This window comes from Oncorhynchus nerka, linkage group LG4, assembly GCF_034236695.1.
Source record: "Oncorhynchus nerka isolate Pitt River linkage group LG4, Oner_Uvic_2.0, whole genome shotgun sequence".
NCBI lineage: Eukaryota > Metazoa > Chordata > Actinopteri > Salmoniformes > Salmonidae > Oncorhynchus > Oncorhynchus nerka.
This window is the reverse complement of record NC_088399.1, coordinates 30,641,515-30,663,249: the sequence shown is the minus strand read 5'-3', so window position 1 is coordinate 30,663,249 and position 21,735 is coordinate 30,641,515. Positions and strand designations below refer to the sequence as shown.

The following is a 21,735-nucleotide window of genomic DNA, read 5'->3' as shown; positions in this document are numbered from 1 at the left end:
CACTCAACTCGGACCTGCTCTAGTTGTACTTAAAGGAAATGTTCACCCATGTTGAATGTGATATTGTTTTTGTGCATCTGTGTGATCTATCGATTCCCTGGGTCATTTCATGGTTTAATGTGTATCTGAGTTATTGGCGTTCAAGCAGGCAGGAAGCCGGTCAGTATGACGTAGCACTGTGATAAAGTCGCTGTCACTACACAAAGTTTAATAGGAATACGACTTTTAGATAGCAAACGTCTGTCATACATCTCAGATTTCAATGCAGGCAGGATGTCATAACTTGGAAGGGTGTCTTCTCTCGAATGAGCCATTCATCATATTTTTGCGATATTCCTAACCTCGTTAAATTAAATAACACATTTCTCAGAGGGTCAAGCACATTTTTCATATTTGTCTGCCTCGTTGGTCCTGGGTGCATTGCAGTTGCCAGAGATATTATAGAAAGGAGATAGGAATCCAATGAATGAAGAAACGTACAACTCCCCACCCAGCAGACTGTCGACCAATCGGGTTCACGTTGTCATTCTGCGTCACGCGGTTGCTAAGCCATCGTCACACAATCCCTTCTCAAAGTCAGTGTAAATGTCGAAACGTGCCTGTTTTTCTAGAAAGTGGGTAATGTCAGGATTCCAAAGCTATACGAAAATCCAGATAGCAAGAACATTTTCTCACACCTTGGAAAAGAGTTGCAATGTTGTACTCCTTGTTGATGCTCAAAATGCACTGTGCGGCCCTTTTTTTGTGTGACTAGCATGGGCAACGTTTCCCATCTCAAGTATATCTGCTGTTGCGAATGTCAGACTCCACTCTTTGAGGCAAATCGATCTGCAGGTTGAACATGGTGAGATTGTAGACTCCTAAATTGATAGTGCAGTTTGTTTTGGTGATTTTTATCTATCTACTTTATATTCTGATATTGCCTTATGTATTATTGTGTGTTGCTTCGTTTGCTTGCTAGCACATAGAGAGCATTGCATTGCTTTTTGTAGTCGCAAGAGATTTATAATGCCAAAATGAAACATTTGTTCACAGAAGTTATCGTTTTCACATAAGTGTTATTTAACAATGTAAATTAAAAGAAATGTGTGTTTTAGGGTGTGTTTTTCCTTTAATGGTCTCCCTCCATTTTGTTTGTTTTTCTCCACAGTTGGCGATAAAGTTCCTGCAGATATTCGACTCACCTCCATCAAATCCACAACCCTGAGGGTGGACCAGTCCATTCTGACAGGTGAGATCTAGGCTTTGGCCTTGTTTCTTATCAGTCCATGTATTTCTCATGTTCTGCATGATACACTACATGACAGTATGTGGACGGACACCTGTGTGTCGAACATCTCATTCGAGAATGATGGAAACTCTACTGGGAATGCATTTCACTAGATGCTGTAACATTGCTGCAGTTACTTGCTTACATTGGCATTCTGAAACCGGAAAGGCCTTCCCCAAACTGTTGTCACAAAGTTGGAAACACAGAATTGTCTAAAATGTCATTGTATGCTGTAGTGCTAAGATATCCCTTCACTGGAACTAAGTAGCCTAGCCAAAAACCATGAAAAACAGCCCCAGACCATTATTCTTCCTCCACCAAACTTTACAGTTGGCACTATGCATGCCACTTCGCGGCTGAGCCGTTGTTGCTCCTAGACGTTTCCACTTCACAATAACAGCACTTTGTTCTGACGGTACCACGTTGAATGTCACAACTCTTCAGTAAGGCCATTCTCCTGACAATGTTTGTCTATGGAGATTGCTCTGTGCTCAGTTTTATACACCTGTCAACAATGGTGTGGCTGAAATACCCGAATCCACTAATTGGAAGGGGTGTCCTCTAGAGGTCGACCGATTAATCAGAATGGCCGATTTAATTAGGGCCGATTTTCAAGTTTTCATAACAATCGGTATGTTTTGACGCCGATTAGGATTTTTAAATATTTTTTTTACAACTTTATTTAACGGGGCAAGTCAGTTAAGAACACAATCTTATTTGTAAAGGGGCTGAATGACAGATTTTTACCTTGTCAGCTCAGGGATTCAATCTTGCAACCTTACGGTTAACTAGTCCAATGCTCTAACCACCTGCCTCACGAGGAGCCTGCCTGTTACCCGAATGCAGTAGAAGCCAAGGTAAGTTGCTAGCTAGCATTAAACGTATCTTATAAAAAAAAATAATGATATTACTAGTTTATCTAGCGTATCCTGCATTGCATATAATCAATGCGGTGCGCATTCGCGAAAAAGGACTGTCGTTGCGCCAACGTGTACCTAACCATAAACATCAATGCCTTTCTTAAAATCAATACACAGAAGTATATATTTTTAAACCTGCATATTTAGCTAAAAGAAATCCAGGTTAGCAGGCAATATTAACCAGGTGAAATTGTCACTTCTCTTGCGTTCATTGCACGCAGAGTCAGGGTGTTTGCAACAGTTTGGGCCGCCTGGCTCATTGCGAACTAATTTGCCAGAATGTTACGTAATTATGACATAACATTGAAGGTTGTGCAATGTAACAGCAATATTTAGACTTAGGGATGCCACCCATTAGATAAAATACGGAACGGTTCCGTATTTCACTGAAAGAATAAATGTTTTGTTTTCGAAATGATTCGACCATATTAATGACCTAAGGCTCGTATTTGTGTGTTATTATGTTATTATTAAGTCTATGATTTGATAGAGCAGTCTGACTGAGCGATGGTAGGTACCAGCAGGCTCGTAAGCATTCATTCAAACGGCACTTTTGTGCGTTTCGCCAGCAGCTCTTCGCAATGCTTCAAGCATTGCGCTGTTTATGACTTCAAGCCTTTCAACTCCCGAGATTAGGCTGGTGTAACCGATGTGAAATGGCTAGCTAGTTAGCGGGGTGAGCGCTAATAGCGTTTCAAACGTCACTCGCTCTGAGACTTTGAGTAGTTGTTCCCCTTGCTCTGCATGGGTAACGCTGCTTCGAGGGTGGCTGTTGTCGATGTGTTCCTGGTTCGAGCCCAGGTAGCGGCGAGGAGAGGGACAGAAGCTATACTGTTACACTGGCAATACTAAAGTGCCTATAAAACATCCAATAGTCAAAGGTATATGAAATGCAAATAGTATAGAGAGAAATAGTCCTATAATTCCTATAATAACTACAACCTAAAACTTCTTACCTGGGAATATTGAAGACTCATGTTAAAAGGAACCACCAGCTTTCATATGTTCTGAGCAAGGAACTTAAACGTAAGCTTTCTTAAATGGCACATATTGCACCAAATTGAACATGTTTCATTATTTATTTGAGGCTAAATTGATTTTATTGATGTATTATATTAAGTAAAAATAATGGTTCATTCAGTATTGTTGTAATTGTTTAATAATAGTAATAAATAAAAATCGGCCGATTTAATCGGTAGCGGCTTTTTTTGGTCGTCCAATAGTCGGTAGCGGCGTTGAAAAATCATAATCGGTCGACCTAGTGTCCACATACTTTTGTATATAAAGTGTAGTTTTAAATGTTACTTGTCATTACTCCTGCATCCATAAAAGCACCGCAAGAACACAATGTTACAGGGATTTACAATTTCAATCTTATTAAGCTTTGCTTTATCTTTGTGTATAACTTGTATGTAGTCGCCAGTGTTTGAGTTGGGTTATATGGGCTGATGAATGGGTTGAGTCACCACTTGAGAATGACCCTGAAACGGTCAGTGTGAGAACAATAATTTCTGAATGACTCTGTGAACCTTTTATTCAAGATGAAGTCAGCGGTTCTTAATCAACACAGTATGGAGAGGGAGAACAACGATAGACTGAAAGAGGGAGGCAAAGACTGACAGGGAGAGATCGATATGGATGAGAGCGAAGAGCGTTTAGAGATGAAGCTAGTCCTGAAACCCCTGTCTTGCTCCACTGCCTTAATTGGTAGAGTTTGGTATTTCAGCTGCTTTTCCCTCCTGCCATTCATGGCTCTAATCTGTCAAAAACAGTCTCTCAGCCTATCAGAACAGTGCAGAGCTTGCTCAGCTGATTACCCACTAGGCCTTGCATCCCCCTGCAGTGTAGACTGATGAGTGTGAAAGTCCCCTTGGATGCCGCATTTTGTAATTGGCAGCCCTGCTCAGTCAGCTGTGAAGTCAATCCACACCCATCTTCCCCAAAATGTCAACCCATCACCACTTTGCTCTGTGTAAGGGCTGCGTTGTTTGATTGTCCTCATTCGTCTCTTTCTCTCCTCCGGCAGGGGAGTCAGTCTCTGTGATCAAGCACACTGACCCGGTGCCTGACCCCCGGGCTGTCAACCAGGACAAGAAGAACATGCTCTTCTGTGTGAGTAACTAGAAAACCATTAAAGACCTCTCTCCCCTTCCCCTTGCATCTTCTATTGTCTCTTCAGTACATGATCCTCTTCCCTGTTTAGCCAACCCAATAATTATAATCTCCTTTTCTCCACTTATCATCTCCGTTACATGTTCCTCTCTGGGATTTTAATGTCAGACCTCTTATCCTTAACCCCTCGTCTTCTTCTCCAATTTTTACTGTTCCTCCCCCACTTGTTCAGTTGCCCAGTGTGTTTCAGGTTTCCCCAGTGTTTCCTCAGCAGTGTATACCTGTTGTCTCACCACCTCTCCTCTCTCCTCCACAGGGCACCAACATAGCAGCGGGTAAGGCAGTGGGTGTTGTGATGGCCACAGGCGTCAACACGGAGATTGGCAAGATTCGTGACGAGATGGCGTCCACGGAGCAGGAGCGTACGCCTCTGCAGCAGAAGCTGGATGAGTTCGGGGAGCAGCTGTCCAAGGTCATCTCCCTGATCTGCATTGCTGTGTGGCTCATCAACATTGGCCACTTCAGTGACCCCGTCCACGGAGGCTCCTGGATCCGTGGCGCTGTGTACTACTTCAAGATTGCTGTGGCCCTGGCCGTGGCCGCCATCCCAGAGGGTGAGTCACTAGGAGAGTGGGAGTGGGGGGAAGCAGTCTATAATATATTGAAAGCAATACATTGGGCTCCAGCATAGTGAGTATGTCTAACCCCCTCTTATCGCCATCTCTTTTTACTAGGTCTGCCCGCTGTCATCACCACCTGTCTGGCTCTAGGAACCCGCCGCATGGCCAAGAAGAACGCCATCGTCCGCAGCCTGCCCTCTGTGGAGACCCTGGGCTGCACCTCCGTCATCTGCTCCGATAAGACCGGCACCCTCACCACCAACCAGATGTCTGTCTGCAGGGTGAGTCCCCGTCCCCAGAGCACCATGGGGATTTAGTAGGAATGGCTGATGTTTAGTATTATGGTTACGTCCAACGCTCAGGGTATTAAAACTAACATGACCTTTGTAGTGAAAAATATTCTTACCTAAATCAATGATTCTAGCTTTGTTTGTGTGCTACTGCTTGGAAACACGTTTACCATGGAAGATCCTGGGAAAGTGTCAAGTCCAGATATGAGACCCAGCCGCGGGGTCCAGCTGAGCCAAACAGAGCCTACATCAGCCTGTTCCACATTTAACATATTTAACCAGGTGGAGTTTTAGGGCTGTCTGAGCTCAACTTTATTAGCCTCTGCTAGTTTATGTAGCCACATACCTGCCTAAGGAGAAGGCTATATTCTTGCCAACCATGAACAATCCATTCCAGTGAGTACTTTGCCACTGATTTGGCAGCAGAACCCACCTGGCAATAAAGCAGTCTTGACAATGTGGATTTATCCACAGGGTATTGTAGAGGTTGATAGGCAAAGCAGTATAATGAATGATTCATTTATTTGCTATCATGGTTTAAATTAGATTGGGAAGTGATGGATATGAAATTGTTGTTCCCATATTTATTGAATTGCATCATATTAGATTGATTATATGCATCCGCCGAACACTTTCTGCCAGGGGTAGGAGATTAGATTCAGCCGCCGGCCGATGTTTGTCAGAGCGGATGGTCGGGAGACAGGAATGTCAATTCTAATTTTTGTGCACTGCAAATTTGAAAATAACAATTTCATACCTTTATTACATTGAGACACGATCACTTCTCTTCTTTTTTCCCCCCCATTGGAACAGACTTCCAAAACTGAACAAATGTTTAGAGGAGTTCCTGGTGATTTTAGTCTCCCCTCCCCCTCTTCACTGCCCTCAGATTGGTGCTGAGTGACACGTGGTCATCCATATTTAAGGGGATGGGCAACAGGTGGTCTGCCTGTTACTGATCCTCTGAATATGGACCATTACCACTCCCAAGTCTTTCCCCCATGTGGTCTCTTCCACTGCATCACTCCTGTATCATTTCTATCTTCCTTTCTTCCTGCCTTCTCCTACTATTCTCACATTTCATTCATTCTCTTCATTCTTCTCCCTCTCATCTCTCTTTCTCTCGTGTTGTTTTTGAGGGCCTCTGCTGAGAGGGTCTCTGCAGGCAAACACAGCACAAGGCACTGCACGCACAACATTACACAATACATCTCCACGCAACACTGCCCAGCATAATCAAAACAGCACAGCATAACATGGCAGCATGGTTCAGTTCTTGCAATAGAGGGGAGAGATTGGAAGCAGCATCGCGTTTAAAGATTTCAAAGAAATTGTTTTCCAATGCAAAACTTGCTGGCATATATATACTTCTGAACTATTCCTGTACCAATACTGCAATATCAGAATCTGAAATTCGGATGCTGTGTAAGAAGTGTAGCTCTAAAAGCGTAGCTCTCTAGCCTGCTTGAGTAGAGGAATGTTTTTCTTAATTCATTGTGTTTTTGGTAAAGCATCCCTGACGTCACAGCTCTTTGAAGTCTGTACTGTGCCGCAGGAGAGGAGAAGGGAAAGACGACACCGGTTCATACTTTCATTTGAATATTTCTCTCCATCTTGCTTTGCTTCTCTGCAGTGCCGGCACCAGGAGATTAGTCTCACTCTGTCTTTGTGTGTCTGTGGAGGCGGCTTGCTTGCCCTCTTATTCACTTTCTCTCACTCACATGCTCCCACTTTTTCTCACGCTCTCCATCTCCCTTTATTTTTTAGTTTTCACGCCTCTAACCCTATCCCTGTCTGCTTCTTCTCTCCGGTCTCCTCTAACCCTATCCCTGTCTGCGTCTTCTCTCCGGTCTCCTCTAACCCTATCCCTGTCTGCTTCTTCTCTCCGGTCTCCTCTAACCCTATCCCTGTCTGCTTCTTCTCTCAGGTCTCCTCTAACCCTATCCCTGTCTGCTTCTTCTCTCCGGTCTCCTCTAACCCTATCCCTGTCTGCTTCTTCTCTCCGGTCTCCTCTAACCCTATCCCTGTCTGCTTCTTCTCTCCGGTCTCCTCTAACCCTATCCCTGTCTGCTTCTTCTCTCCGGTCTCCTCTAACCCTATCCCTGTCTGCTTCTTCTCTCCGGTCTCCTCTAACCCTATCCCTGTCTGCTTCTTCTCTCCGGTCTCCTCTAACCCTATCCCTGTCTGCTTCTTCTATCCGGTCTCCTCTAACCCTATCCCTGTCTGCTTCTTCTCTCAGGTCTCCTCTAACCCTATCCCTGTCTGCTTCTTCTCTCCGGTCTCCTCTAACCCTATCCCTGTCTGCTTCTTCTCTCCGGTCTCCTCTAACCCTATCCCTGTCTGCTTCTTCTCTCGGTCTCCTCTAACCCTATCCCTGTCTGCTTCTTCTCTCCGGTCTCCTCTAACCCTATCCCTGTCTGCTTCTTCTCTCTCGGTCTCCTCTAACCCTATCCCTGTCTGCTTCTTCTCTCGGTCTCCTCTAACCCTATCCCTGTCTGCTTCTTCTCTCCGGTCTCCTCTAACCCTATCCCTGTCTGCTTCTTCTCTCCGGTCTCCTCTAACCCTATCCCTGTCTGCTTCTTCTCTCCGGTCTCCTCTAACCCTATCCCTGTCTGCTTCTTCTCTCAGGTCTCCTCTAACCCTATCCCTGTCTGCTTCTTCTCTCCGGTCTCCTCTAACCCTATCCCTGTCTGCTTCTTCTCTCCGGTCTCCTCTAACCCTATCCCTGTCTGCTTCTTCTCTCCGGTCTCCTCTAACCCTATCCCTGTCTGCTTCTTCTCTCCGGTCTCCTCTAACCCTATCCCTGTCTGCTTCTTCTCTCCGGTCTCCTCTAACCCTATCCCTGTCTGCTTCTTCTCTCCGGTCTCCTCTAACCCTATCCCTGTCTGCTTCTTCTCTCCGGTCTCCTCTAACCCTATCCCTGTCTGCTTCTTCTCTCCGGTCTCCTCTAACCCTATCCCTGTCTGCTTCTTCTCTCCGGTCTCCTCTAACCCTATCCCTGTCTGCTTCTTCTCTCTCTCCTCTAACCCTATCCCTGTCTGCTTCTTCTCTCCGGTCTCCTCTAACCCTATCCCTGTCTGCTTCTTCTCTCCGGTCTCCTCTAACCCTATCCCTGTCTGCTTCTTCTCTCCGGTCTCCTCTAACCCTATCCCTGTCTGCTTCTTCTCTCCGGTCTCCTCTAACCCTATCCCTGTCTGCTTCTTCTCTCGGGTCTCCTCCAACCCTACCCCTGTCTGCTTCTTCTCTCCGGTCTCCTCTAACCCTATCCCTGTCTGCTTCTTCTCTCCGGTCTCCTCTAACCCTATCCCTGTCTGCTTCTTCTCTCCGGTCTCCTCTAACCCTATCCCTGTCTGCTTCTTCTCTCGGGTCTCCTCCAACCCTACCCCTGTCTGCTTCTTCTCTCCGGTCTCCTCTAACCCTGTCCCTGTCTGCTTCTTCTCTCTGGTCTCCTCTAACCCTGTCCCTGTCTGCTTCTTCTCTCCGGTCTCCTCTAACCCTATCCCTGTTCGTTATGGAGAAATAATATTCTCCCGCTCTTCCGTCACATCCACACATTCATCCCAGCATGGATATGCATTAGTACCTTTGTCTAGAATACATCTCCAGGAGATCCACAGCCACCAGTTGTAAAGTGTGCTTACTCCTTAGTGTTTTTGTTCCCAGGTACAGTAGCAATTATTTCATTAATTTGCCTAAGTAAAGCTGGTATGGTTTATCAGTGCTCTATTGGTATTGTACTTGTCTGATGTGCTGCACCCTACTTGGTAGGCTGTGCTTCTACTGCATGTAGATCAGTGGGCTCCAATCAAATGTTTTTTATTGGTTACATGTGACAAATACAACCAGTATAGACTTTACAGTGAAATGCTTGCTTATGAGCCCGTTCAAAATGCAGATAATAACTAAGAAATATTTGCTAAATAGAAAAGGAGATAACACAATAAAAAACATATATATTTTGCGTGGCAGGTAGCCTAGTAGTTAAGAGTTTTGGGCCAGTAACCGAAAGGTTGCTAGATCGAATCCTCGAGCTGACAAGTTTCAGGGGCAAAATGTCAGATTTTTACAAGGTAGTTAACCCACTGTTCCTAGGCTGTCATTGTAAATAAGAATTTGTTCTTAACTGACTTGCCTTGTTAAGGCAAGGGTTACCAGTACTGAGTCGATGTGCAGGAGTACACGGTAGTGGTAATTGAGGTTATACAGTACCAGTCAAAAGGGTTTTTCTTTATATTTACTATTTTCTACATCGTAGAATAATCGTGAAGACATCAACTATGAAATAACACAAGGAATCATGTAGTAACCAAAAAAGTGTTAAACAAATCAAAATATATTAGGCTGGGTTTCTGTGTAGCACTTTGACATTGGCTTATGTAAAACGGGCTTTATAAATACATATGATTTTGTTTCACTTTTTTGGTTACTAATTGATTCAATGTGTTAATTCATAGTTTTGATGTCTTCACTATTCTACAATGTAGAAAATAGTACAAATATTGAAAAACCTTGAAGGTGTAAATGTAAATTTTTGACTGGTACTGTACATGTAGTTAGCGGTAAAAGTAACTAGTAAATCAGGATGTATAATACCCTGCTGCTACTCTGGTTATGTGAAGTGTCAGTGTATTTTGTGAGTGTGTGGTTAGTCAAGTGAGTGTGCATAGAGCCAGTGCATTAGGATAAATAAATGATAAAGGAGGTCAGTGTAAATAGTCAGGGTAGCTATTTTACTAACTGTTCAGCAGCCTTATGGCATGGGGGTAGAAGTTGTTCAGGTGCCTTTTGGCATGGGGGTAGAAGTTGTTCAGGTGCCTTTTGGCATGGGGGTAGAAGTTGTTCAGGAGCCATTTGGTCCCAGACTTGGTGCTCCAGTACCACTTGAGTTTCCATACCAAGCTGTCATGCAACCAGTCAAAATGCTCTCAATGGTGCAGGTGTAGAACTTTTTGAGGATCTGAGGGCCCGTGCCAAATATTTTCAGCCTCCTGAGGGAGAAGAGGCGTTGTCCTACCCTCTTCAATACTGTGATGTGTTTGGACCATGATAGGTCCTTAGTGACGTGGATACCGAGGAGCTTGAAGCTCTCACTCCACTACAGCTTTGTCGATGTGAATGGGGGGTGTGTTTGGCCCTCCGTTTCATTCCTACGATAAGTTCCTTTGTCTTGCCCACGTTGAGGGAGTGGTTGTCCTGGCATCACACTGCCAGGTCTCTGACCTCTTCCCTATAGGCTGTCTCATTGTCGACGGTGATCAGAGCTACCACCTTTGTCATCGGCAAATTTCATGATCGTGTTGGATATGTGCGCGGCCACACAGTCATGGGTGAATTGGAGGGGACTGAGCACGCACCCCTAAGGGGCCCCTGTGTTGAGGGTCAGCATAGCGGATGTGTTGATATGCCTACTCTTACCACCTGGGAGGGGGGGAGGGGGGGGGGGTGGTCGTCGTCGTCTGTCAGGAAGTCCAGGATCCAGCTGCAGAGGAAGGTGTAGAGGGCAATAGAGATTGCGTCGTCTGTCGATCTGTTGGGGCGGTATGTGAGTTGGAGTTGGTCCAGGGTTTCTGGGATGATGGTGTTTGAGCCATGAGCAGCCTTTCAAGGCATTTCATGGCTACAGATGTGACTGCTGTGCTGCGGTAGTCATTTATACAGGTTAACTTGGTATTCTTGGGTACAGGTACAATTGTGGTTTGCTTGAAACTTGTAGGTATTACAGACTGGGTCAGGAAGAGGTTGAAAAATGTGGGGGGAAAAAGTGAAGATACTTGTCAGCTGATCAGCACATGCTCTGAGTACCTGTCCTGGTAATCCGTCTGGCCCTGTGGCCTCGTGAATGTTAGCCTGTTTAAAGGTCATACTCACGTCGGCCACAGAGAGCGTGATCATACAGTCGTCCGGAACAGCTGTTGCACTCACGCATGGTTCAATGTTGCTTGCCTCAAAGCGAGCATAAAGGCATTCAAATTGTTTGCTAGGCTCTCGTCACTGGGCAGCTCATGGCCGGGTTTCCCCTTTTTTTTTTGTCTGTGATAGTTTGCAAGCCTTGCCACATCCGATGAGCGTCAGAGCCGGTGTAGTAGGATTCGGTTTTAGTCATGTGTTGACACTTTGCCTGTTTGACGGTTTCTTATATGCGTCCGGATTAGTGTCCCTCTTGCCCACTTTGAGGGAGAAGTTGTCCTGGCATCACATGGCCAGGTCTCAGACCTCCCTATAGGCTGTCTCGAGCGGCAGCTCTAGCTTTTAGTACAATGTGGATGCTGCCTGTAATCCATGGCTTCTATTTGTGATATGTACGTACGATTACTGTAGGACGATGTCGTCAATGCACCTATTAATTAATTTTATTGTAAGCAGGAATCGGAAGGCTAGAGTTATGGTCAAATTTGCCAAATGGGGGGTGAGCCTTGTATACGTCTCTAGGTGACATGCTGGTAGAAATTAGGTGAAACAGATTTCAGTTTTCTTACATTAAAATCAGCAGCCACTAGGAGCGCAGCCACTGGATAAGCATTTTCTTATTTGCTTATGACTCCTATACAGCTCGTTGAGTGCGGTCTTGGTGCCAGCATCAGTTTTCAGTTTGTGGTAGTAAATGGATACCTGTGAAAAATACCAAAAAAATGTTGTATGGTTTGTTTTACAGCTTATCATGAGCTATTCTAACTAAAGCGAGCAGGACCTTGAGACTTCCTTAATATTAGAGATTGTTCACCAGCTGTTGACAGTCTCACCCAGTTCTGAATGTCCCGTTGATAGGATAGTTTATTCTCCAGCGACTGTTTATTCGCCAATAGAAGGGTAGAGACTATTTTATTCTCAACGCCATAGTCTAATCAAGGTGCCTCTATATCTTTGCCTTCTATGAGTGTCGGGAATTTGGGTCAGGTACAGATTTTTTTTTTTTTTTTTTACCTTTATTTTACTAGGCAAGTCAGTTAAGAACAAATTCTTATTTTCAATGACGGCCTAGGAACAGTGGGTTAACTGCCTGTTCAGGGGCAGAACGACAGATTTGTACCTTGTCAGCTCGGGGATTCGAACTTGCAACCTTTCGGTTACTAGACCAACACTCTAACCACTAGGCTACCCTGCCGCCCCAATAATCAATGTCTTTTGCCTCCGACTCATTGAAGTAAAGTCCTCATCCAAATCAAGGTTAGTGATCGCTGTTCTGATGTCGATCATAGGAAATGATGGCGGAAATATTATTTACAAAAAAAGTTACGATTGGCTTCCAAAAATACAATTGGTTTGGAGCCCGTAAAATGGCCGGTTTCCCGAATCATCGGCATACAGTGTTAGGGAGATTTAGGGGATCTAGAGAACTGGCGGTTGTGTAAAGCCTGTCGCATGCTTCCCAGTCGAAACAATTTGTGCAAATTGTGACGTTTTTGTCCATTTTGGTGTTCGGCAGGTTTTTTTGGGGGCTGTGGGTTGGTCAACTCCTGATAGCAGTATGTCGTGGAAATTCTGCACTGAGAGAGACTTTGTCATTTCTTCAAACAATCATCTTTATTTAATATCGATTCATTAATGTAATAATGAAACCGTCAGCCCAACAGCCTTGACTGTTAGGCTGATAGCCTCCCAAACAACGAGAAACACATCTAATATAGGACACTAAGAATGCTTAGTTCCACCCCTCTCAGGCAGATCAATAAGCCACTTTGGATTAATCTTGTCGTTAACAACACATGGTGTTATAACCCCCAACCCTGGCTTAATTTCCCTGATACCAGGATGTCTAGGAACCCTTTGTCCAGTCCATCTCTTTCCCAGTTACAACCACCCCACATCCTGTCCATGGAATACTTCTTCCTCAGTGCACCACTGATCATAGAATGGTATGTGGCTGTAAAGTTATCACCCTCTAGTAAAACCCATTTCCTTGACGCCCAGACTAGCTGCAGGAAGCTAGACTGGACACCATTAAAAACCCAGCCTTAGCAGACCAGTCTTACTTTAGTTAAATATATAATCGTTCACTATTAATATAAAATAAATCAGGTCAGTATGTCATTTTTCTATCACAAGTTGCTACTGGACAGGATTCTTTAATGAAAGACATTTTAGGGAAGTATGTAAGGCACAGACGACTGAACGAGCCTAGTGTGCGAGGCACAGGCGACTGAACGAGCCTAGTGTGCGAGGCACAGGCGACTGAACGAGCCTAGTGTGCGAGGCACAGGCGACTGAACGAGCCTAGTGTGCGAGGCACAGGCGACTGAACGAGCCTAGTGTGCGAGGCACAGGCGACTGAACGAGCCTAGTGTGCGAGGCACAGGCGACTGAACGTGCCTAGTGTGCGAGGCACAGGCGACTGAACGTGCCTAGTGTGCGAGGCACAGGCGACTGAACGAGCCTAGTGTGCGAGCGCCTTGCATCCATAAGGAAACAGATTTGTGTGTGTGACCTGACACGTTTTCTACCCGTTTGTGTTCTAGATGTTCGTTATTGACCAGGCGGCAGGCGATAGCTGCTCCCTGAAGGAGTTCACAATCACTGGCTCCACATACGCCCCTGAGGGACAAGTGTGAGTAGAGACCACATACATAACGAACACACACGCGTGCACACACAATGAAACACACACGTGTAGTCATTATCAATACACCACAACATACCTGAGCTCACTGTTCCCCCTTTTTCATGGCTGTTGTCTTTTATTCCAGGTACCATGATGGTAAACCGGTCAAGTCCTCTCAGTATGATGGCTTAGTTGAGATGGCCTCCATCTGTGCCTTATGTAACGACTCCTCCCTGGATTACAATGAGGTTTATGTCCTTTATAACCTTCACTGTTATGTTCCTGCTGGTCGAAAAGGCCTGTCACATAAGCCTTTATCAGTAGTTCATTTATTATTTTGAATATCAGTAGTCTTCTCCATTATATTGTGGATATGCAAGTTAACCTGTTTTTTTTTAGTCGTTTATTGCTACTATCTGTGTGTGTGCGCGCGTTTTCTCCACAGATAAAAGGTGTGTATGAGAAGGTTGGCGAGGCTACAGAGACTGCCCTCACCTGCCTGGTGGAGAAGATGAACGTGTTTGACACCGACGTCAAGGGCCTGTCCAAGATCGAGAGAGCCAATGCCTGCAACTCTGTAAGCCACCGTCAGCTACTCTCTTAACCCCAACATGATTCTCCTGTGAAACTATTATAAAACTGTGTGTTGGTCCCAAATGTCAACCTATTACCTTTTATAATGCACTAAGTTTGACCTGGGCCCTATGGGCCCTGATGGTCAAAAGTAGTGCACTATAAAGGGAATAGGGTGCCATTTAGAACTTATGCCTGAGTGTGGTCCAATTCCATAAGACATCCACAGGTTATTGTTCCACTCCTTGTTAAGGATGTGTTGGTGTGTGTTTCTTCACTGTGTGGTACAGGTGATCAAGCAGCTGATGAAGAAGGAGTTCACCCTGGAGTTCTCCAGAGACAGGAAGTCAATGTCTGTGTACTGCACACCCAACAAGGCCCACTCCTCCATTGGCAAGATGTTTGTTAAGGTAATTATTAGCATCCATCTACAGTATTTCTCGGCTTGTAGACCATATGGACACCGGAGAAATGCCTTATATAGTGCACTACTTTTGACCAGGGCCCAGTAGGTCACTATATAGGGAATAGGGTGTCATTTTGGACACGGTTCTAGATGTCGCTTCATAATAACTATGATAAATTATAGGATTTTGATACATGTGTTTGTGTACTTTAAGAACCGGTGTCATTTTGTAGTTGTAATGTACAGTATGTAGGAAATGAGCAGAGGATAATGTTTTATTTCCTCTGGTTTGGGTTCCTGTCTCTGTCCCTCACTCTCCAGGGAGCCCCAGAAGGAGTGCTTGACAGGTGCACTCACATCCGTGTGGGCGGGAACAAGGTGCCCCTGACCCCGGGCATCAAGGACAAGGTATTGTCAGTGATCAGGGAGTACGGGACTGGGCGGGACACACTGCGCTGCCTGGCCCTGGCCACAAAGGACAACCCTATTGCCAAAGAGGACATGGTGTTGGAAGACTCAAACCGCTTCATTGAATACGAGGTGAGGGAGTGGGGGCCATAATGCAGTAAGAGTGACAGAAATAGCAGAGCATTTATTCAGAGAACTTATGTATTTTCAGACACCTTAAATACTTGGGCTTTTACTGTATAGAAGTAACATGATGAGGCTGCAAAAATAAGTGTATATTGCAAAAACAAAATATTTCGATCATACGGATGAGTTAGCCAAATCCAGGACTCTGGTCTGACTGTCTCTCTCCCCAGATGGACCTGACGTTCGTGGGTTGCGTGGGCATGCTGGACCCTCCCAGGGTGGAGGTTGCCGCCTCCATCAAGCTGTGCCGCCTGGCCGGCATCCGCGTCATCATGATCACCGGCGACAACAAAGGCACAGCCATTGCCATCTGCCGCCGCATCGGTATCTTCAGTGACAAAGACGATGTCTCCTCCATGGCCTTCACCGGCCGCGAGTTTGACGACTTGTCGCCGGCTGCCCAGAGAGACGCGGTGGTCAATGCACGCTGCTTTGCCCGTGTGGAGCCGTCCCACAAGTCCAAGATTGTGGAGTTCCTACAGTCCATGGACGAGATCACGGCCATGGTGAGTGAGACGAGGTCCTCCTGAGACCTGCCTCATCAGTTTCTGTGCAGCGTCGAGCTGAAACTACACTTTGTGGTTCGGCTTTCATGATGAGCCCTCAGCATGTCTTGTAACTTCTAACCCATATGTGATTAGTCTAAAAGCTTTAAAGCGATCCTGTAGAAAAGTAGATGGCTAACCACGCCCTGTCCTTTCCCCATGACCAGACTGGTGATGGTGTGAATGACGCCCCTGCTTTGAAGAAGGCAGAGATTGGCATCGCCATGGGTTCAGGCACGGCTGTAGCTAAGTCAGCCTCTGAGATGGTCCTGGCTGATGACAACTTCTCTACCATCGTGGCGGCTGTGGAGGAGGGCAGGGCCATCTACAACAACATGAAGCAGTTCATCCGTTATCTCATCTCCTCCAACGTGGGAGAGGTCGTCTGGTAAGGATCACGGCTTTGTCCCAAATGGCTCCCTATTTCCAGTTAAAGCTCACTACTTTTGACCCGATAGGGTCTGAGGTCAATAGTTGTGCACTATATAGGGACTGATTGTCATTTATCACAACCCCACATCCCTCAGTAAGAAAATCAACAAATAGATGTCAGTTCCAGGGTTAACAAGCCTTCATCCTCATGTAAATGTTATTCTACCATTCCTACAGCATCTTCCTGACGGCTGCTCTAGGCTTCCCCGAGGCTCTGATCCCTGTCCAGCTGCTGTGGGTTAACCTGGTGACGGACGGCCTCCCGGCCACTGCCCTGGGCTTCAACCCCCCTGACCTGGACATCATGAACAAGGTCCCCCGCAACGCCCGCGAGCCCCTCATCTCTGGATGGCTCTTTTTCAGATACCTCGCCATCGGATGTGAGTTCACTTTCCCTCTGTGGAGAAAAAACCTTCACAAAATTGAAATATGGCTTAAAACTATGGCTTAGTTGAACAAGTGTTTAGGCTGTTGTGTGTATCCAGATAGCCATGTGTGACTCCTGTGCTCTGCCTCTTCAGGCTATGTGGGTGTGGCTACAGTCGGTGCTGCTACCTGGTGGTTCGTCGCTGCTGAGGACGGACCCAGGATCACCTTTTACCAACTGGTAGGAGAACAATACCAATACAACGCGCACACACACACACTCAAACGCATAGACTTACTGAGCTGGTTTTTCTCCTCTGCCCACAGAGCCACTTCCTGCAGTGTGGTCCTGACAACCCAGAGTTTGATGGTTTGAAGTGTGAGCTGTTTGAGTCCCCCTACCCCATGACCATGGCCCTGTCTGTGCTTGTCACCATCGAGATGTGCAACGCCCTCAACAGGTCAGACTATGCCGCTACATCTTTCGCGTTACCTCTCTCTTTTTGAAGTTCCTCCACTGTTGCTTTAGGCTTGACACTAGTAGCATAATGTTGTGAGATTAATCTGGTACACATGGTCAAATGATGGACAAATGGCTCCCAAATGGGTTTTCAATCAGTGACTTAACCCAGTTGTTCTCTCTGTTTCCCTCAGTGTGTCAGAGAACCAGTCTCTGCTGCGTATGCCCCCCTGGGAGAACGTGTGGCTGCTGGGAGCCATCTGCCTCTCCATGTCCCTGCATTTCCTTATCCTCTACGTGGAGCCCCTGCCGGTGAGACTACCTGCAATAATAATAAACCTGAGGCTACCAGAAATGATTTCTAGAACAATTAAATGCTAGTGTAACGGGTGGGATTGGTGGAGAAACTGAAAAAGCAGGAGAGGTTGTCCTCCTCACCCATGTTGCTACCTTCTCCTCTACAGATCATCTTCCAGATCACCCCTCTGAACCTGACCCAGTGGCTGATGGTGCTGAAGCTCTCCCTGCCCGTCCTCCTGCTGGACGAGGTCCTAAAGTTAGCAGCCAGGAACTACATGGAGAACTACCCTGGTAAAGAGCTGGAGAAGCCCAGCAGCAAAGGTTGCTCTCTGTCTGCATGTATGGAGGGCATCTCCTGGCCCTTTGTGGCCCTCACCCTCCCCCTGGTGCTGTGGATTTACAGCACCGACACTAACATGGCAGACATGTTCTGGTCCTGACTGACTTGAGCACAACCCCCCTCTCTCCTCCTGTGTGTGCATAGTTAGTGTATGTGTTTGTGTAGACTTGGAGTGTGCCTGCCGAGTGTGCATGAGAAGGACCTAGTTAAACACAAACTTAAAAAATAATATTCAAAAATCTTTTTAAATTTTGAGTGGGTGAGGCTTTAGTGTGAGTGTCAGTTTGACAGTCACTCCTGTAGCTGTGGACTTTTTGCTGGTTCAAACAGAAAATAATGTTGTCCGTTTTTGTTGTCTATTTCCTTTTTAAATTAGATTTTTTTTAATGATTTGGGATTATCACTTTCTCTTTCACTGCAGTACAAATAATATTTTTGCGCTGCCCTTTTCATATTAGTAAACAAATGAGATATTTAAAAGCAGTCCATTGACCTGTACAGAGATTAACACTATTTTATGCAACTTGTTTTTGTTCATCATTTTGTAAATTGTTGGAACGGATTGCAGGAAGAGTGGCTAAGAGAACGGGTAGGGTCACCTTTTAATGTCTTCAGTATAAACTTAGAACTCTTTCAGAGCCAATGGACAAGCACTAGATAGCAGGAGGTGGGTAAGATAAGTGATTGTGTATGCATAGCTGAAAATGGAAGCTACATGTTCTTTAACCTAGCATGAACTGTACTGGGGTTTTCATTTATGATTTAGTCGTCTCCCCCACATCAATGTAAAAATTACCTTTTTGGATTTAAAAAAAAACCTTTTTGATTTGAAAAGCCAGTTTTTCTGCTGTAGGCAGAGCACAGCTACCTCAATGCAATCCATTTAGCTCATTTCTAGATGATTTCCCCTACATGGCTTTAGTCTTTATTCAACATTTAGTCCATATAGTTGACACTTGATGTGTGCCCCTATTTCCTTGTGCAGAAAACAAAAATCTAATTGGCCTTCCCTCAGTGATTTATTTTTAAGGGTATTTTGTCTTTGTATTTTTTTTATTTTACTTGACTTTTATTACATTTATTGTTGTTTTGTTGGCAGGATTGGGTTTAGGATGTAAATGTTGCTGTCTTTGTGGGTCATAATTTTGATTCAAAGGAGAGAAAAGGCTACATAATTTTTTACTTTAAAAATACAGGTTTTCCAATTGACTACTCCAACCATGAACTTGCGACACAAAAATCCCCCAAAGTTTTGTTTTTTTATATTTCAAGAAAAATACACTCATGAACCCTTTGAATCAAAGTGTTTTTGTCTTTCTTTACCTGGACTGAGTGAACGTGGTGTCCAGATCATTTCTATACAGTGTGGTTTTTGTATGGGCACATACTTGAATATAAATAATGTACAGTGTCTTTGAATGCTTCATCCTTATTGGGCGCAATTTAGCTGGCAGGGTGTGTTTATACAGAACTCTGATCTAGAGTATTTGTTTTCCCTCCGGAGGGCTTACAAGTCTGAAAGGTACCATATACCTTTAGAATAGTAGTCCCAAGGAGTCCATACCATCACACTAGTATTATTGTCTACTAAATAGGTCTGCTTTTCAGCAATCCAACATGGAAACATACCCCTGTGAAGCATGTCTTTTGGTAGATGCCTTGGTTTGATTTCACTGTGTCTGTGTTCTTTAACAACGGTGTGCTTTCTCCTTCAATGCCTTCCACTGGCTTCCCTTTTCACTAGTGAGTATTCCCTTCCACCACCACACTCCTTAACACACCAATCACTTCACATCAAAAATGTACAATGGAGAGATGACCCCCTAGCTATAACATTTTGATCAACTACAGACATCAGCATATATTTTTGCGTTACATGATTGCCTTTGACCAGCTGAGACCATTAGATCAATACATTTCTGCTGTTCTTGTCCATCTGGTGCTCAGGCAGCTTTCTGCTGTTGCTGCAATTTGATGACGGCCAGGGCTGCTGCTCATCAGATTTAATTAACTTGTCTCTGACAGGCTATATCGATTCAGGATGGGCTTTTGACTGATGAGAGGCTTTAAAAAAAATGTATTCAGTGCAGACTAAAACCAGGACTCTGTCAAATGTTTTGACAGGCAGCCAATTCTGATCTATTTTCCACTTATTGGTCTTTTGACCTATCAGATCTTTTTCAGAGCGAAAAAATATCAATGGGGCTGCCTGTCTGAACGCAGCCATAGAAGTCCAAGTTAGTTGGTTATGTTGTGGTTGATATTGGAATGAGGATATTTCAAGCCATGTCTACGTCATATTCCTGTTTTTCTTTGTCACCATTCTTCTAATGGACTTTATATGAGAGTGTCTATTTTCCCTCACACCTACACTTGCAGCTTAAGCTCCCACACAATCGCAGATATCAGTGTGGGTGTCAAATCTAGTGTTTTGTTGCATGGGAATATACTGGATCTAGTCTTTTGGCAATGCAGTAAAAATATATATTTTAGACATGTTTTTCTGTTCTGATATTTTGTACTCATCATATTTTCCCTTTCTCTACAGGTGATGACTAAAACCTGCCATTCCATCTAGTCTGATATGATAGCTGTAGAGACTAACTGTCCTGTTCAGCATGTGTGTTCTGGGTAGCAACACCTCGGATATCTTGACCCGCACTGTATATCAGTGGAGGCTATAGGAGGATGGGTCCATTTGTAATGGCTGAAATGGAATGGTACCAAACATGGAAACTACGTTTGACTCCGTTCCATGAATTCCATTCCAGCCATTACAATGGGCCCGTCCTATAGCTCTTCCCACCAGCCTCCTCTGTATATGTGACCTTTCCAGACATGGGTACAATGCATTTATAGTATTTTCAAATGTTATGGGGAAAAATGACCAAATAGTAAGTGGAATGATATGGTGTGGGATTGGTGGGTGGGGGTTTAAATTACTTCTTATATTGTGGTTAGACTTGGGGGAAATGGTGCCGTTTTGGATTCTTATATGCAGGGGAAGCCTTCCATGTCCCTGACATTCCTCCCTGCATCTTCCTACCTTCAGTATTTCATACCAGGTTGACTAGTTTTATATCCATGTACAATACACAGTAGTGCATGCCCTCCAGCTGTGAGTAGCCATGCAATTTATCTAGATTTCTATAGTAAAATATTGTACAGAACTGCTTGACACGATAATAGATTTTACAGATAAATACTACAGTATCACTAATACTAAGTGTTTAAGTGTTTATCACTGATCCTAAACATTTCCTATTGTTTGGGAATTTGCACAGTACTGGGCCTGAAGACACTGATTGATGTCTGTGGAGTCTGAACTTTAACAATATTACCACTCAACTACTAATAGTTGTGAGAAACCAGGACAGAAGACTGGCTTTGATTTATTAGTGACTTGCAATATAGCTGTGTTCTATACCTGTTGAATAAAATGTTCCCTTTTTGTCTTATCATGCAATATCATGAAGCAGCAGTTAAACCGATGTGTTAACATAGTGGGGAGTTAACAGGAACATCTGTACATTTGATTGATCATTACCTGATTGTAACACGCATCACTGAGATTGTGATTTCAGTTTAATAAACTATTGAAACTTTATTTGGGTCTATCATTGTGTCTTGTAGTCTGAGAGTGCCAGTCTTTGTGTTGTCATACCAACTCATTGTTTGCCATACGTGTTTGACTTGGCAATGGAGTTGGCAAGTGTGCAAATACACTAAACAAAAATATAACTGCAACAATTTCAAAGATGTTTTCTGATTTACAGTTCATATAAGGAAATCAGTCAATTGAAAAAAATCCATTAGGCCCTAATCTATGGATTTCACATGACTGGAAACAGATATGCATCTGTGGTCACCAGATACCTTAAGAAAATAATAATAAGGGTGTGGATCAGAAAACCAGTCATTAGTGGGTGTGACCATTTGCCTCATGCAGCACATCTTTGCATAGAGTTGAT

The 21,735-nt window shown here is 44.6% G+C and overlaps 1 protein-coding gene across 4 annotated transcripts in view; it reads left to right on the top strand.

Annotated features, from left to right (window-relative positions):
- Positions 1-21,371, top strand: part of LOC115121873 (sarcoplasmic/endoplasmic reticulum calcium ATPase 2-like) — a 47,409-nt gene extending 26,038 nt beyond the window's left edge. For 2 of the 4 annotated variants that reach the window (XM_029651009.2, XM_065017444.1), the window contains 16 exons: positions 1,151-1,231; positions 4,217-4,302; positions 4,619-4,916; positions 5,037-5,203; positions 13,666-13,754; positions 13,894-13,996; positions 14,194-14,325; positions 14,612-14,731; positions 15,049-15,267; positions 15,492-15,827; positions 16,034-16,254; positions 16,476-16,678; positions 16,820-16,905; positions 16,992-17,125; positions 17,319-17,436; positions 17,589-21,371. In XM_029651009.2, the coding sequence (XP_029506869.1) occupies positions 1,151-1,231; positions 4,217-4,302; positions 4,619-4,916; positions 5,037-5,203; positions 13,666-13,754; positions 13,894-13,996; positions 14,194-14,325; positions 14,612-14,731; positions 15,049-15,267; positions 15,492-15,827; positions 16,034-16,254; positions 16,476-16,678; positions 16,820-16,905; positions 16,992-17,125; positions 17,319-17,436; positions 17,589-17,864 (2,669 nt within the window). In that variant the 3' untranslated portion in view covers positions 17,865-21,371. The remainder of the gene's footprint in view (positions 1-1,150; positions 1,232-4,216; positions 4,303-4,618; positions 4,917-5,036; positions 5,204-13,665; positions 13,755-13,893; positions 13,997-14,193; positions 14,326-14,611; positions 14,732-15,048; positions 15,268-15,491; positions 15,828-16,033; positions 16,255-16,475; positions 16,679-16,819; positions 16,906-16,991; positions 17,126-17,318; positions 17,437-17,588) is intronic. The other 2 variants (XR_010463761.1, XM_029651017.2) reach the window with 2 other exon arrangements.
- Positions 21,372-21,735: the final 364 nt, after the last annotated feature.